At 39.1% G+C, this 16,376-nt stretch overlaps 1 protein-coding gene across 1 annotated transcript in view; it reads left to right on the plus strand.

The window, feature by feature from the left end:
- Nucleotides 1–16,376, plus strand: part of LOC102276917 (glycerophosphodiester phosphodiesterase domain-containing protein 4) — a 152,020-nt gene that overhangs the window by 93,664 nt on the left and 41,980 nt on the right. Inside the window, exon 11 of the mRNA XM_005896942.2 lies at nt 12,384–12,605. Coding sequence (XP_005897004.2) covers nt 12,384–12,605 — 222 coding nt within the window. The remainder of the gene's footprint in view (nt 1–12,383; nt 12,606–16,376) is intronic.

Here is a 16,376-nt window from a genome sequence, read left to right on the forward strand (position 1 = left end):
CATAAGACTTGGAAAAACAGAGGTTATCTTACCAATCAATTCAACATTATATTGAGTCATCACCAGTACAATAGGGAGTAAATAGGCATAGCTGTTGGAAAGGAAGAAATAAAACTCTTTCTATTTGCAGAGGACCTGATTGTATAAAATCCCTGGCAATCTATAGCAATATCTAAGAACTGAGTTTAGTTTGGACATGAATACAAGGTCAATATTTACAGAAAAAAACAAACCCCCCAAACCTTAATCTAGTCAAAGAGGACTTCTGGTTTCCACTTTGACATACAAAGAGCTTGGAAGTTGTCAGTCCTATCCTTAAAACAAGAGAAAAGAGCCAACTTGAAAATAAATGACTCTTAGATCTATCTGAGAAATGAAGTCACAAGGCAAAGCAGCCCTCTGAAATCTGGAGAGACAGATGAATAGGGAATCACAATCAAAATCAAGTTTCCAGAAGTAGAAGCCACCGGAGTCAGCAGCAGGTACAAGTAGTTTACCTAGGAGGTCATTTTGAATAATTACTGGAGGCTGAGTGTGGACTATCCTGAGACTTAAAAGTTCTTGCAGGCCTAGTTTTATACAGGGCCCCATACTTTTATGGCTTTTCCTTCCAGGAACTCCATCAGGTTCTTGTAGTTAAGAGTGAGGAAAAACAAACAAAAAGCCCTCTCCTGTTTTGGGCTGGAGGAGGAAAAAGTAGCTGTTAAAAAAATTTTTTTTTAATTGCAGAATAATTACTTTACAATATTATGATGGTTTTTGCCATACATCAGTATGAATCAGCCATAGGCATTCATGTGTCCCTTCCATCCTGAACCTCCCTCCTACCTCCTCCCCACCCCAGCCCTCCAGCTTGTCACAGGGCACCAGCTTTGTGTACCCCGTGTTATACATCAAACTCCCACTGACTATCTGTTTACATATGGTAATGTATGTTTCAGTGGTATTCTCTCAAATCATCCCATCTTCTCCTTCTCCAACTGAGTCCAAAAGTCTGTTCTTTATGTCTGTGCCTCCTTTGCTGTCTTACATGTAGGCATGTTGGTACCATCTTTCTAGATTCCATATATATGTGTTAATATATGACATTTATTGTTCTCTTTCTGACTTACTTGACTCGGTATAATAGGCTCAGGGTTCATCCACCTCATTAGAACTGACTCAAATGTGTTTCTTTTTATAGCTGAGTAATATTCCATTGTGCATATGTGCCACAGCTGCCTTGTGTTTCCCAGGTGCTGTTAGTGGTAAACAACCCACCTGCCAGTAGAGGTTAGATGTAATAGATGTAGGTTCAATCCCTGGGTCAGGAAGATCCCCTGGAGGAGGGAATGGCAACCCACTCTAGCATTCTTGCCTGGAAAATCCCATGGACAGAGGAGCCTGGCAAGCTGCAGTCCATAGTCTTGCACATGACTGAAGCGACTTAGCACCCATGCACCATAACTTCCTTACCCATTCACCTGCCGATGGACATCTAGGTTGCTTCCATGTCCTAGCTATTGTAAATAGTGCTGCATTAAATACAAGGGTATGGTTTCCTCAGGGTATATGCCCAGTAGTGGGACTGCTGGGTCCTTTGGTAGTTCTATTCCTAGTTTTTTAAGGAATCTCTATACTTTTCTCCATAGTGGTTATATCAATTTGCATTCCTACCAACAGTTTAAGAGGGTTCCCTTTTCTCCATACCCTCTCTAGCATTTATTGTCTGTAGACATTTTGACGATGGCCATTCTGATTTGCATGAGATGATACCTCATTGTGGTTTTGATTTGAATGTCTATAGTAATGAGCGATGTTGAGCATCTTTTCATGTGTTTGCTAGCCATCTGTATGTCTTCTCTGGAGAAATGTCTGTTTAGGTCTTTTGCCCACTTTTTGATTGGGTTGTTTATTTTTCTAGTAGTGAGCTGCATGAACTGATTGTTTATTTTGGAGATTGATTCTTTGTCAGTTGTTTTGTTTGCTATTATTTTCTCCCATTCTGAGAGTTGTCATTTCACCTTGCTTAGAATTTCCTTCCTTGTGCAAAAGCTTTTAAGTTCAGTTAAGTCCCGTTTGCTTTTTTTTTTTGTCAATACATCATGTTCTCCATTACAAAGTGCCCAAGGGGAACCACTTTAGCAGAACGTTATTTAACACGCCAGAAAACCAAATAACCAACTCCATTTCCTTCTAGCTTTTTTGTCTCATGTAAGGGTGGAGATAAAATGCTAAGAAATGCTTCTGAGTCATAGCTCAAAGACTCAAACCACTGAAAAAATGAAGATTTAGTCATAAGATTATAGAATGCTTTCCTTCCCTGATACCTTACCAGTACATGAACCGGGCTTCAGTATAATAAAAATGGATTATGAATGAGAGCTGCAACACAGACTGTGTTCAAGAAGGAGTTCTTAAGGAAACCACAGAAATAGGGTGGGACACAAAATAAAACAAGAAAACTGTATCCTATGGTACCTATAGCTACAGCAAACATTAGACATAGTTCAGGTCTTAGTAGATTCACATAAAAGCTCACACTAAAAGCACAATTATCTCAGTTTCTTTTATCCATTACATCATGTCTAGCTTCCAACAAAAAATTCTAAAATATTCTAAAGAATAAGAATAAGCACAGTATGAAGAGACAAAGCAAGTATCACTACCAGATTCAGATATAATACAGATATTGGATATATCAGCAAATATAAAATAACCATGATTAATATATTAAGAGCTCTAATGAAGAAAGTAGACAACATGCAAGAAAAGAGGCAATGTAAGCAGAGAGATGTAAGCAGAAGCTCTAAGAAAGAATCAAATGAAAAGCTTCCAAAGCAAAAATATTTAATAGAAATGAAGAATGCCTCTGATGGGCTCATCCTCATCAAGGATTAGGAAGAAATCAGTGCCATTGAAGATGTCTAGAAACTTCCTAAACCGAAATGCAAAGAGGAAAGTGAACAAAAAGGGCAAGTCAGAATAGCCAAGAATTGTGGGACAATTACAAAGCATATAACATATATGTAATAAGAAAACCAAATGGAGAAGAATGAGGGAAAGGAACAGAAGAAATATTTGAAGTAATAATGACTGAAAATTTTCAGTCACTGTTGAGTTTAATGACTGGACATGTCACTTCCAGTTTACCTGTTAGTTGAAAATTGTACTTGTGATTATTTTTTAAGCTTTAGTTTTCTCATTTTTAATATATCCTGTGGTCAAATTAAATACTGCATTTGGTGTTTCTTTCTTTCTTTCTTTTTTTTTGCACATTGCATCTTACTGTTGTTGTCCTGTTGCCCAATCATGTCTGACCTTTGCAACCCCATGGACTGCAGCACACCAGGCCTCCCTGTCCCTCAACATCTCCTGGAGTTTGCCCAAGTTCATGTTCATTGCATCAGTGATCAGTCTAGCCATCTCATCCTCTGAGGCCCTTTTCTCCTTCTGCCCTCAGTTTTTCCCAGCATCAGGGACTTTTCTAATAAGTTATCTGTTTGCATCAGATGACCAAAACGGGAGCTTCAGCATCAGTCCTTCCAGTGAGTATTCAGGGTTGATCTCCCTTACACTGGAGCCTTTAATTGTATGGATCATGACAAACAGTGGAAAGCTCTTAGAGAGAGGGAAATACCAGACCAGAACATCTTATTGTTACCATAGTCCAATTCTAAGAAGAGCCCAAAATAATTTTCAGTGACTGCTGTCATGAAACTTATGTTTTATTTGTCTCTGTGTCTTATCTCCCTTACTAAATTGAATATTTTGATAACAGGATTTGTGTTTTAGGAGCACGCAGAGTATACTTGCTGAATGAATGATTATCTAGTACTTAGGGCTTAGTAAGTAAATCTTACACTCCTTTCTTCTCTGTCAGTATCATTGAAAATATACAGTTAATGGCACTTTTAAGGCTAAGGGCTTCCCTGGTAGCTTAGCTGGTAAAGAATCTGCCTACAATGCGGGAGACCTGGGTTTGATCCCTGGGTTGGGAAGAGCCCCTGGAGGAGGGCTTGGCAACCCACTCCAGCATTCTTCCCTGGGGAATCCCCATGGACAGAGGGGCCTGGCGGGCTACACACCATGGGGTCACAAAGAGTCAGAAGGTACTAAGCGACTAAGCACAGCAGCACTCAGGCTAAGGAATTTAAACTGTTATGTTATACACCTAAGCCTTGGGTTATGTCATTTATCCCATCAAACAAAGTGAAAGACACATTTTTAAAATCACCTCCGATTAGTTCCTGGTGGTGGGATCCATATCCTTAGAGGCCTGTTTCCTAGGAAATATGTTATTCCTTCATATGCTTATTAAGCGGATATGGTTTACTGAGGGTTTGGAGAGTCCTGCAGTTGAAGAGGTCTAACAGGCCCACAGACTATCTAACCCTGCCCTGTGTTACCAGCAAAAAACCTGATTGCCACATATTTAAAGAACACAGGAGTTATACAAGAAAAATGCTATCAACTTTGGTAAACTTTGATTATGTTTCCTTTGAGAATTGTCATGAAAATCATTCAACTATTACACCAAAAGTACATTTTATTTTCTTCTAGGTCAGAGATGTTTCTTTTCATTTAGGTATTACATGAAGAGTAGTACCTAAATGAAATAATTGTTAGATACATGAAATAATCACTAAATAATCATTAAATACATACATGAAAATAATCATTATTAATAAAATTTCAAATTGTCTAAACTACTAACATCTTGGAGAAACTTAATTACAGTTAGAGTGATGATTGTGTAGAAAAGCTTAGAGTTAAGCAAATTATTATTTTTAGTAAGAGAAATATGATAGGCGAAATAAAAAGTATATAACCTTAGGACTTCGCTGATGGTCCAGTGGTTAAAAGTCCACCTGCTGATGTAGAGGAAATGGGTTTGATCCCTGGCCTGGAAAGATTCCTCATGCTGTCGGGCAACTAAACCCATGTGGCACAATTACTGAGCCCACGTGCTGTAACTACTAAAGCTCGCATGTCCTAAAGTCCATGCTCTACACAAGTGAGTCCACCTCAATGAGAAGTTTGTGCACTGCAGCTAGAGAATAGCCCCCATGCAGCCTAAACAAATTCTTTAAAAGTATATAAGCCTAAAACAATAAAAGGAAATACGGCCAGAAAGATGAGGAATGAATGCATTCAAAGCAGAGTCTGGCATTTAACAGGAGAATCTTTTCCCAAGGCTCTTTGATGAAAGCTGTGCTACTTCATGCAGCTGTTTGCTTGTGTCAAGGATGTTGGGGCAGCTGCTGACTTCTGTTCATTTAGCTGTTATATGAAGCTATTAAAGTACTGTATTCAATTTGCCAGCAAGTCTGGAAAACTCAGCAGTGGCCACAGGACTGGAAAAGGTCAGTTTTTATTCCAACCCCAAAGAAAAGCAATGCCAAAGAATGGTCAGACTACCACACAACTGCACTCATCTCACATGCTAGCAAAGTAATGCTCAAAATTCTCCAAGGAAGGCTTCAACAGTATGTGAACTGAGAACTTCCAGATGTTCAAGCAGGATTTAGAAACGGCAGAAAAACCAGAGATCAAATTGCCAACATCCGTTGGAGATGTCAAGCAAGAGAGTTCCAGAAAAGCATCTACTTCTGCTTTATTGAGTCCACCAAAGCCTTTGACTGTGTGGATCACAACAAACTGTGGAAAACTCTTAAAGAGATGGAAATACTAGACCACCTGACCTGCCTCCTGAGAAATCTGTATGCAGGTCAAGAAGCAACAATTAGAACTGGACATGGAACAATGGACTGGTTCCAAGTTGGGAAAGGAGTATGTCAAGGCTGTATATTGTCACCTTGCTTGTTTAACTTATGCAGAGTACATCATGCAAAATGCCAGGCTGGATGAAGCACAAGCTGGAATCAAGATTGCTGGGAGAAATATCAATAACCTCAGATATGCAGATGACACCACCCTTACGGCAGAAGGAATGTAGGAATAGAGGAGCCTCTTGATTAAAGTGAAAGAGGAGACTGAAAAAGCTGGTTTAAAACTCAACGTTCAAAAAACAAAGATCATGGCATCTGGTCCCATCACTTCATGGCAAATGATGGGGAAACAATGGAAACAGTGATAGACTATTTTCGGGGGCTCCAAAATCACTGCAGATGCTGCCAGCAGCCATGAAATTAACAGATGCTTCCTCCTTTGAAGAAAAGCTATAACGAACATAGGCAGCACATTAAAAAGCAGAGATATTATTGACAAAGGTCTGTCTGGTCAAAGCTATGCTTTTTCCAGCAGTCATGTATGGGTGTGAGAGTTGGACTGTGAAGAAGGCTGAGCACTGAAGAATTGATGCTTTTGAACTGTGGTGTTGGAGAAGACTCTTGAGAGTCCCTTGGACTGAAAGGAGATCAAACAAGTCAATTGTAAAGGAAATCAACCCTGAATATTCATTGGAAGGACTGATGCTGAAGCTGAAGCTCCAGTACTTTGGCCACCTGATCTGAAGAACCGACTCACTGGAAAAGACCCTGATGCTGGGAAAGATTGAAGGCAGGAGGAGAAGGGAAGGACAGAGGATGAGATGGTTGGATGGCATCACTGACTCAATGGACATGAGTTGGAGCAGGCTCCAGGAGTTGGTGATGGACAGGGAAGCCTGGTGTGCTGCAGTCCATGGGGTCACAAAGAGTCAGACACAACTGATCAACTGAACTGAACTGTTGACTTCTGTGGTTCTCTGGGAAACCTGGGTTTATCATTGCTATTGGGTATGACCTTCTAATTGTTGTCAGATGGGTATTGTGATTTTGCTTGGGAAATGTGTATCCAGGGATCAATTCTTTCTACTTTAATGGCTCTATTGAGTTAAGAGTATTCGATGTATTTGATATGGTCCTTTCCAGTAATGTTCAATGGCAGTCTTTCTATGTGTTGTTTTCTATACACTGGATTTCACTGATGAGGTGGTTGGCAAGGAAAAGAGCCGTTCTGTTAATTATAGAAGTGAGATATATTGCCTAATCCCTTATAATATTTGCCTGAAAGAGCCTTGGTAAATTATAGCTGGAAAGTTTTAAAGCTAGTGTAGAGATATTTCTGAAATGTAGGCCTGCAAGCGATTAGCTGACAGAAGATAATCTAGGATTCTTGGATAGTGAAGGACAGGGAACCTTGTGTCCTGCAGTCCATGGGGTCGCAAAGAGCCAACACAACTTAGAGACTGAATAATAATAACAGCAAATCTGGGATTACCTGATGGGAAAGAACACAAAGTCGAAGAGAAAATGAGTGGTTTTTGAGGGTATGGAATGTCAAGAGCATCTGAAGTTTGGCTGATTGCAGTTTTTTACATGTCATGCATTCGTCCCACTTTTCAAGAGTATTGTGTGTTTAAGGACAGGAAATTATTTTAGTAAGGAGCAAAGCTTCACCTAATTTAAAGTAAAACTCCCAATAAAATGTTTTCACCTCTCACTAAGCTAGGTTGGAATGGCTTAGGTAAAGAAGACAAATATATAATAACGCAAATAAGCACATAATTGCTGGTAGAAATTCATAACCCACAGAGGGAAGAAATTGAATAAAATTTATTTGGAGATCCTCAAAGGATCCTTTGGCGCAAGGTTCCAATTCATGTCTGACCTTCATAGTTTTTCTAGGATTATGTTGGTTATAGATTAGGGAAGAACTGCTCATATCTTCTGATGTCTTAGAAAGTTACCCTATCAGTTTTTATTTAATACTATAGTGACTTTGAACTTAACCGGCGGCCCAGTGGTTAAGAATTCCCCAGCCAATTCAGGGGACATGGGTTTAATCTCTTGTCTGGGAAGCGTTTGCATGCTGCATGGCAAATAAGCCCATGTACCATAACTGTGGAAGCCTGCGTGCTCTAGATCCTGTACTCCACAGCAATGGAAGCCACTGCAATGAGAAGCCTGTGCTGTGCAACTAGAGAGTGGCCTCACTCACCCCAACTAGGGAAAGCCCACACACAGCAACAAAGACCCTGCACAGTCAAAAAATTAATACTGTAGTCAATTTCTCCCTACTGTGGTGAGTTGTATCATGGAAGATTTGAAGAAATATGCATTTGAGCTTAATTGGTACTACCAGTTTGCCATTACGAAGCTCAAAACCTAAGTTGATCTAGTGTTTCTTTTCAGAATTGGGGGTCAGATGCTACACATCAATGATGGAATATGTGAATTCCATAGACTGGTCTGTCTTCTGTGAAAGAGGCCCCTGGCTAAGGACTTTAGTCAGAGCATTCTGTGTTGTATGATGATCTGCTAAAACCTTTCCTCTAAAGTCTCATCGTACAGGCTATGAGTAGATGACTAATGTGGCCAAGATTGCTTTTTTTTTTTTTTTCCTGAGGCAAAAATAAAAAGTGTTACTTCTAGATCAAGGAATTGGCCTTAAACAATGAGTCTTTGATGTGTGTTAACTTGTTGGTAGATTTAGACCTTGGCCTCCTGTTTTGAGTACTTTCATTTTTTTATTTTTATTTTTCATTTATTTATTTTTTTAAAATTTTATTTTATTTTTAAACTTTACATAATTGTATTAGTTTTGCCAAATATCAAAATGAGTACTTTTAAAGAGAAAAGATTTATGGTTATCTGGAAGATCATGAAGGTGTGCAAGTTCAGCAAAGGTGACTGTTGAATAGATATTTTGAGGTCACTGAAGGTCTTTTCAGTTTCTGTTTTTTTATGACTAGGAATGGGAACAAATACAAACAGTGGGATAAGTGTGAAGAAAAAAATTGTGTGGAGACAAAGAGAGCATACTTTAGTCTTGAGAAAATGTGAGGCAGCTACTGTTTCATTCCTCCGAGTGAAATTCCTTCTCTCACCAGCTTCACCAATAAGTGATCTAAAATTGGCAAAAATTGGAAAAGTAGCCATCTACTAAGTTCAATATAGGCAACATATATATGGACTGAGATGTAAGATGAAATGCTGTGTAATATGCAAAAAAGTGACAGTTGAGAAAGTTGCAGTCAGTAGAAGCAGTAGAGTGAGGGAACTACTGTGAATTGCACAATATTCTGTGTACAAGACATTCTCCTAGACCTAGAAAATATTTTATCATATTCAATCAACAAAATAACCCTGAGGAATATGTAGATTATTCCTCCCTTTCCCCATTGTATAGTTTGGATAATAGACACTTTGAGAATATAAGTGATTTTATCAAGGTTACAAAGCAAGAGCGTATGAAGCCAGAATTTGAATTTGGTGTAAGACCTATACAAACAAGAATAGAGAGCAGTATTAAAGAGGTTTAAAAATGAACCATTGGAGTTGAATGCCACCAAGCTCTCTTTAGTTTAGAAATATTTGAGGAAGTCTTCATGAAGGAGGTATCATTTGAGCTAAACTTTACAAATAGAGGAATGGATTTTAACAATTGAATATGGCAAGGAAGATCCCTTGGAGAAGGAAATGGCAACCCACTCCAGTATTTTTTCCAGGAAAATCCTGTCAACAGAGGAGCCAGGCAGATTGGGCTACCTTCCATGGGGTTGCAAAGAGTCGAACATGACAGAGGGCATGTTGTGTGTGCACACACACACATGCGCACGCGCGCACACACACACACACAGCAAGGAACACAAATAAGTGATAGAGTGGGAGTTGAGTCCAGTTTAGTCTGAAGCTGAAGTCTTTTTTTTTTTTTTCACTACAAATAACTAAAACAGTAAGAGAAAATGTGGGTAACCAATGAAAGAAAATATGAATTTTATTACCTTAAGTTTAAAAAAAAGGTTGAAAAGGGAGGTCTAGAGAAGAATAAGAATACCCTTCAGTGCAAATACAGCAGGTTCTATGTTATAAATTGTTGTTGCTCAGTTGTTCATTCATGTCTGAACCTTTGTAACCCCAGGGACTGCAGCACACCAAGCTTCCCTGTCCTTCACTGTCTCCCAGAGTTGTTTCAATCTCATGTCCATTGACCTATGATGCCATCCAACCATCTCATCCTCTGCCATTCCCTTCTCCTCCTGTTCTTAATTTTTCCAGCATTTGGGTCTATTCCAATTAGTCAGCTGTTTGCATCTAGTGGCCAAAGTATTGTATCTTCAATTTCGGCATCAGTTCTTCTAGTGAGTGTTCAGGGTTGATTTCTTTTAAGATTGACTGGTTTGATCTCCTTACAGTTCAAGAGACTCTCAAGAGTCTTTTCCAGCTCCACAGTTTGAAAGCATCAATTCTTCAGCATTCAGCTTTCTTTATGATCCAACTCTGGCATTCATGACTACTGGAAAAACCATAGCTTTGACTAGACGGACCTTTGTTGCCAAAGCGATGTCTCTGTTTTTGAATACTCTGTATAAGTTTGTCATGGCTTTCTTCCAAAGAGCGAGCATCTTTTAATTTAGTGGTGGCAGTCACCATCAGCAGTGGTTTTCAAGCCCAAGAAAATACTTTCACTGTTTCCATTGTTTCCCCATCTATTTGCCATGAAGTGATGGGACCAGATGCCATGATCTTAGTTTTTTTGAATGTTGAGTTTTAAGCCAGCTTTTTCATTCTCCTCTTTCACCTTCATCAGGAGGCTCTTTAATTCTTCTTTGCTTTCTGCCATTGGGTGGTATCATGTGCATATCTGAGGCTGTTGATATTTCTCCTAGCAATCTTGATTCCAGCTTGTGATTCATCCAGCTGGCATTTTACATGATATACTCTATATATTAATTAAATAAGCAGGGGGACAATATACAGCCTTGATGTACTCCTTCCCCAATTTGGAACCACTCCGTTGTTCCATGGCCAGTTCTAAATGTTGCTCTTTGACCTGCATACAGGTTTCTCAGGAGGCAGATAAGGTGGTCTGGTATTCCCATATCTTTAAGAATTTTCCACAGGTTGTTGTGATCCACACAGTCAAAGGATTTAGCATAGTCAATGAAGCAGAAGGAGATGGTTTTCTGGAATTCTGTTGCTTTTCTATGATCCAGTGGATGTTGGCAATTTGATCTATGGTTCCTCTGCATTTTCTTTTTTTAAAAGTTAATTTATTTATTTTAATTGAAGTATAATTGCTTTACAGAATTTTGTTGTTTTCTGCCAAATATCAACATGTCTGCCCCTGCCTTTTCTATTTTTTGATATAAATTTATTTATTTGAATTGGAGGCTAATTACAATATTGTATTGGTTTTGCCATACATCAACATGAATCTGCCATGGGTGTACACGTGTTCCCATCCTGAACCCCCCTCCCACCTCCCTCCCCATACCATCCATTTTCTAAACCCAGACTGTGAGTTAGTTCATATACTGCTAAAGCCTCGCTTAGAGAATTTTGAGCTTTACCTTGCTAGCATGTGAAATGAGTGCAATTGTGCAGTGGTTTGAACATTCTTTGGCTTTGCCCTTTTTGGGATTAGAATAAAAACTGACCTTTCCCAGTCTTGTGGCCACTGCTGACTTTTCCAAATTTGCTGGCATATTGAGTGCAGCACTTTCACAGCATTGTTCTTTACAATTTGAAGTAGCTCAGCTGGAATTCCATCACCTCCATTAGCTTGGTTCGCAGTAATGCTTCCTAAGGCCTACTTGACTTGAGTGACCACACCATCATGGTGATCTGGTCATGAAGACCTTTTTTATACAGTTCTTTTGAGTATTCTTGCCACCTCTTCTTAGTATCTCCTGCTTCTGTTAGGTCCACTTCATTTCTATCCTTTATTGTGCCCATCTTAGCATGAAATGTTTCCTCGGTATCTCCACTTTTCTTGAAGAGATCACTAGTCTTTCCCATTTTGTTGTTTTCCTCTATTTCTTTGCATTGTTCACTTAAGACTTTCTTATCTATCCTTGCTATTTTTTGGAATGCTGAATTCAGATGGGTATATCTTTAATTTTCTCCTTTGCCTTTCACTTCTCTTCTTTTCTCAGCTATTTGTAAGGCCTCATCAGATGCCCGTTTTGACTCAATGCATTTCTTTTAAAAAAAAAACATATTGTGATGGGCTTGCTGTTGATTGCTGCTTTCAGTTGGCCTAATTGGGAGCAGTACTTGCAAAATTATTCATTTGGTTTTCTGGAAGGACCTCATAATAAAGAACTCCCTTAGAATCCCACCATACAAACCATCACTTTTTTTGAATGCAGACTGGCCTTTGATATGCTTAATAGAGGTTCATTTTGCTGGCCACATGGTCTCTTTAATTCCACATTATTGTATTTCCTTTATGTTCTAGAATAAATCATTGCAAATACCATTACTAGCTATGGAGATTATATTTTATTTCTCTTCTTGGCAACTCTTGTCTCAGGACCAGTATTTCAGGAAACCTGGTGGGTTGAATGGTAATGGATCAGCACAGAGATAGGGCTGGGTGTGGGGCTAAAATCATGAGAATTGGAAAATACTTTTGATAGGAGCTAATGTTTTCTCTGATGTACTTATTTTTAGATCAAACCATTTTTTCGTATGAAACCATTATCAGAGGCTGATAAGGAAAGAGCAAGAAATCAGAAGATTCCAAAACTATCTGAGTTATTGGAACTTGCACAGAAGGAAAAAAAGTTGGTTATATTTGATCTTAATGCTCCTCCACAATCACATCCTTCCAGATCATCGTATATCCATCTTGTAGTAAGCGTGATCCTTGACTCTAAGATAGAGCAACCTCTGGTATGTCTATCTCAATATTCACACTAGAGGTTGGGAAGTGGGTAACTTGTTACAGGAGCATAGCATTTGAACCTGATGAACCTTGTAGATCTTCCCTGGAATGCTTAAACGATTCTACTCCCTAGAGAAATGGAATTGGCTGCTTATATAGCTACGGGGTTGGCCAAAAATTCCTTCGGTTTTTAAGTAAAAATAAAAGACACATTTTTCATTTTCACCAAGGAGTTTATTGGACAATGTATTCACTGTTCTGTTTCACTTAAAATAAGGTAAAGGTGTGTGCTCAATTGTGTCCAATTATCTGCAACCCTATGGAGTATAACTTGCTTGGTTCCTCTGTCCATGTACTAGAGTGGGTTGCCATTTCCTACTCCAAGGATTCTTTCCAACCCAGAGATCAAACCCATGTCTCTTGCAACTTCTGCACTGGCAGGTGGATTCTTTACCATTGTGCCACCTGGGAAGCCTTATCTTCTGCTATTTTTCAGGCAACCTCATAATTTCATTTCCCCAAAACTTATTTTTTGGGGCAAAGAACTGTTCTAGGTGCCATTTACAGTTTTCTGGGGAATTGACATTTTTTCCATTAAGAGAATTTTATAAAGACCAAAAGAAATGGAAATCCAAAGATGCAATGTCTGCTGAATATGACAGATGAATCAGAACTTCCCAGCTAAGCTGTACCAGTTTTTACCTGGTCATCAAGAAAGCAGATGGTTTTGCATTATCCTGATGGGATATTATTCATTTTCTGTTGACTAATTCTAGTTGCTTGTTGTTGAGTGCTGCTTTCAGTTGGTCTAACTGGGAAAAGTACTTGAATAACTAATCATTTGGTTTTCTGGAAAGAGTTCATAATAGAGAACTCCCTTCCAGTCCCACCCTATACATTATCACCTTCTTTGGATGAACGCCAGCCTTTGGTGTGTTTACTGGTGGTTCATTTTGCTGGCCCCTTGGGCTCTTCAATTCCACATTATTGTACAGAATCTACTTTTCATCACCCATCACAATATGTTTTAATACATAACATTTTCATTATGTTTAAGTAAATAATCTCATGCAAAAATACCTTCAGGAAGTTTTTTTGTTTTTTGTTTTTTTTTTCTTAATTTATGTAGAATGGAAACATCAAAGCAATTAACATAACCAAGGTGGTAAAAATGATTTTCTACACTTGATTTGGATGCTCTCAACTTCAACTGATCTTTATGACCATGGAGGATCATCCAGCGAGAAATCTCGAGCATGAAACTTCCACAAACCACTTTTAACTTGTTCCGTCAGTCACAGCACCTTCTCCATCAGTCAGTTCAATTGCTCAGTTGTGTCTGACTCTTTGCGACCCCATGAATTGCAGCACAACAGGCCTCCCTGCCCATCACCAACTCCCAGAGTTCACCAAGACTCACGTCCATCAAGTCAGTGATGCCATCCAGCCATCTCATCCTCTGTCGTCCCCTTCTTCTCCTGCCCCCAATCCCTCCCAGCATCAGAGTCTTTTCCAATGAGTCAACTCTTCACATGAGGTGGCCAAAGTACTGGAGTTTCAGCTTTAGCATCATTCCTTCCCAAGAAATCCCAGGGCTGATCTCCTTCAGAATGGACTGGTTGGATCTCCTTGCAGTCCAAGGGACTCTCAAGAGTCTTCTCCAACACCACAGTTCAAAAGCATCAATTCTTTGACACTCAGCCTTCTTCACAGTCCAACTCTCACATCCATACATGACCACAGGAAAAGCCATAGCCTTGACTAGACGGACCTTTGTTGGAAAAGTAATGTCTTTGCTTTTGAATATGCTATCTAGGTTGGTCATAACTTCCCTTCCATGGAGTAAGTGTCTTTTAATTTCATGGCTGCAGTCATCATCTGCAGTGATTTTGGAGCCCCCCAAAAATAAAGTCTGACACTGTTTCCACTCTTTCCCCATCTATTTTCCATGAAGTGATGGGACTGGATGCCATGATCTTCGTTTTCTGAATGTTGAGCTTTAAGCCAACTTTTTCACTCTCCTCTTTCACTTTCATCAAGAGGCTTTTTAGTTCCTCTTCACTTTCTGCCATAAGGGTGGTGTCATCTGCATATCTGAGGTTATTGATATTTCTCCTGGCAATCTTGATTCCAGCTTGTGTTTCTTCCAGTCCAGCGTTTCTCATGACGTACTCTTCATATAAGTTAAATAAGCAGGGTGACAATATACAGCCTTGATGTACTCCTTTTCTTATTTGGAACCAGTCTGTTGTTCCATGTCCAGTTCTAACTGTTGCTTCCTGATCTGCATACAGGTTTCTCAAGAGACAGGTCAGGTGGTCTGGTATTCCCATCTCTTTCAGGATTTTCCACAGTTTATTGTGATCCACGTAGTCAAAGGCTTTGGCATAGTCAATAAAGCAGAAATAGATGTTTTTCTGGAACTCTCTTCCTTTTTCCATGATCCAGCAGATGTTGGCAATTTGATCTCTGGTTCCTCTGCCTTTTCTAAAACCAGTTGAACATCTGGAAGTTCACGGTTCACATATTGCTGAAGCCTGGCTTGGAGAGTTTTGAGCTTTACTTTACTAGCCTGTGAGATGAGTGCAAATGTGCGGTAGTTTGGCTCAAATAAAATTCTTTTTTTTTTTTTTTTCTTGATTGTTAATTGAATTTTCATGATACAGAGAACTGTTCCATTTCATCTAAACTAGCAGATTTATGTGCATGGTGTTCTTCCTAGACTATAGTATGCAAAGGGCTCTCCAGAAATATAAAGACCTGATTTATAGAGTTTGCCAACTTTTGTTACTTAAATACTACAACCATGCCCAATTTCATAACTGGATTAACAACTGGTTCTAAAAGATCTGAAATGTAATATTTTGTTCTTGTGAGCCAATGTGAGCCAGCTCCACTGTTCACTTTCATTATTACCTTTGGTAATGACTAGAGGGTCTGTATTAAAGCACATTCTTTCCTTCCCAATATTGGAAATTTGTATGTTTCCTCTTTTTGTCTTAGTCAGTTGACCAGATGTTTATCAATTTTGTTGATCTCTTTGAAGAATAAGGTTTTGTTTCATTTATGTTTTCTTTTTCTCTGTTCCCATTTCACCGATTCATACCATTTACTCTTTTTTCTCTTCTGTTTACTACAAGTTAAATATGACCCTCTTTTTCTAGCTTATCAAAGAGGAAGCTTAGACTTTTGATTGATATTCTTCTTTCCTAATATAAACAGATAATCCTAGGAGTTTTTTTCTCTAATCACTGCCGTAGTTGCATTCCATCAAATTTTTATAATATTTTATTTATTTTTGGCTGTGCTGTATCTTCATTGCTCAATGCATGGGCCTTCTCTAATTGCAGCAAAGGGGGGCTACTCTTCTTTGCAGGGCACGAGCTTCTCATTGCAGTGGCTTTCCATTGTCAAGCACAGGCTCTAGGCACAGAGGCTTCAGTAGCTGGGGCACATGGGCTCAGCAGTTATGGCAAATATGGCTTAGCTGCTCCATAGCATGTGGGATCTTCTCAGACCAGGGATCAAACCTGGGTTCCCTGCACTGGTAACTGGACCACCACGGGAGTCCCAATATTGTATTTTTTTTTACATTCAATTCAAAATATATCTAATTTTCTCTGAGACTTCCCACTTTCTCTATGGGTTATTTAGAGGTGTCTCTGTGTGTTTTAATTTTGGGAATTTTTCAATTCTTAAAAAAGACCAAACCCAAATTCTGGAGCTTAAGAACCCAACAAATACAATGAAGAATGCATGAGAAAATCTTTGAAATAGAA

Source organism: Bos mutus, chromosome 29, assembly GCF_027580195.1.
Source record: "Bos mutus isolate GX-2022 chromosome 29, NWIPB_WYAK_1.1, whole genome shotgun sequence".
NCBI lineage: Eukaryota > Metazoa > Chordata > Mammalia > Artiodactyla > Bovidae > Bos > Bos mutus.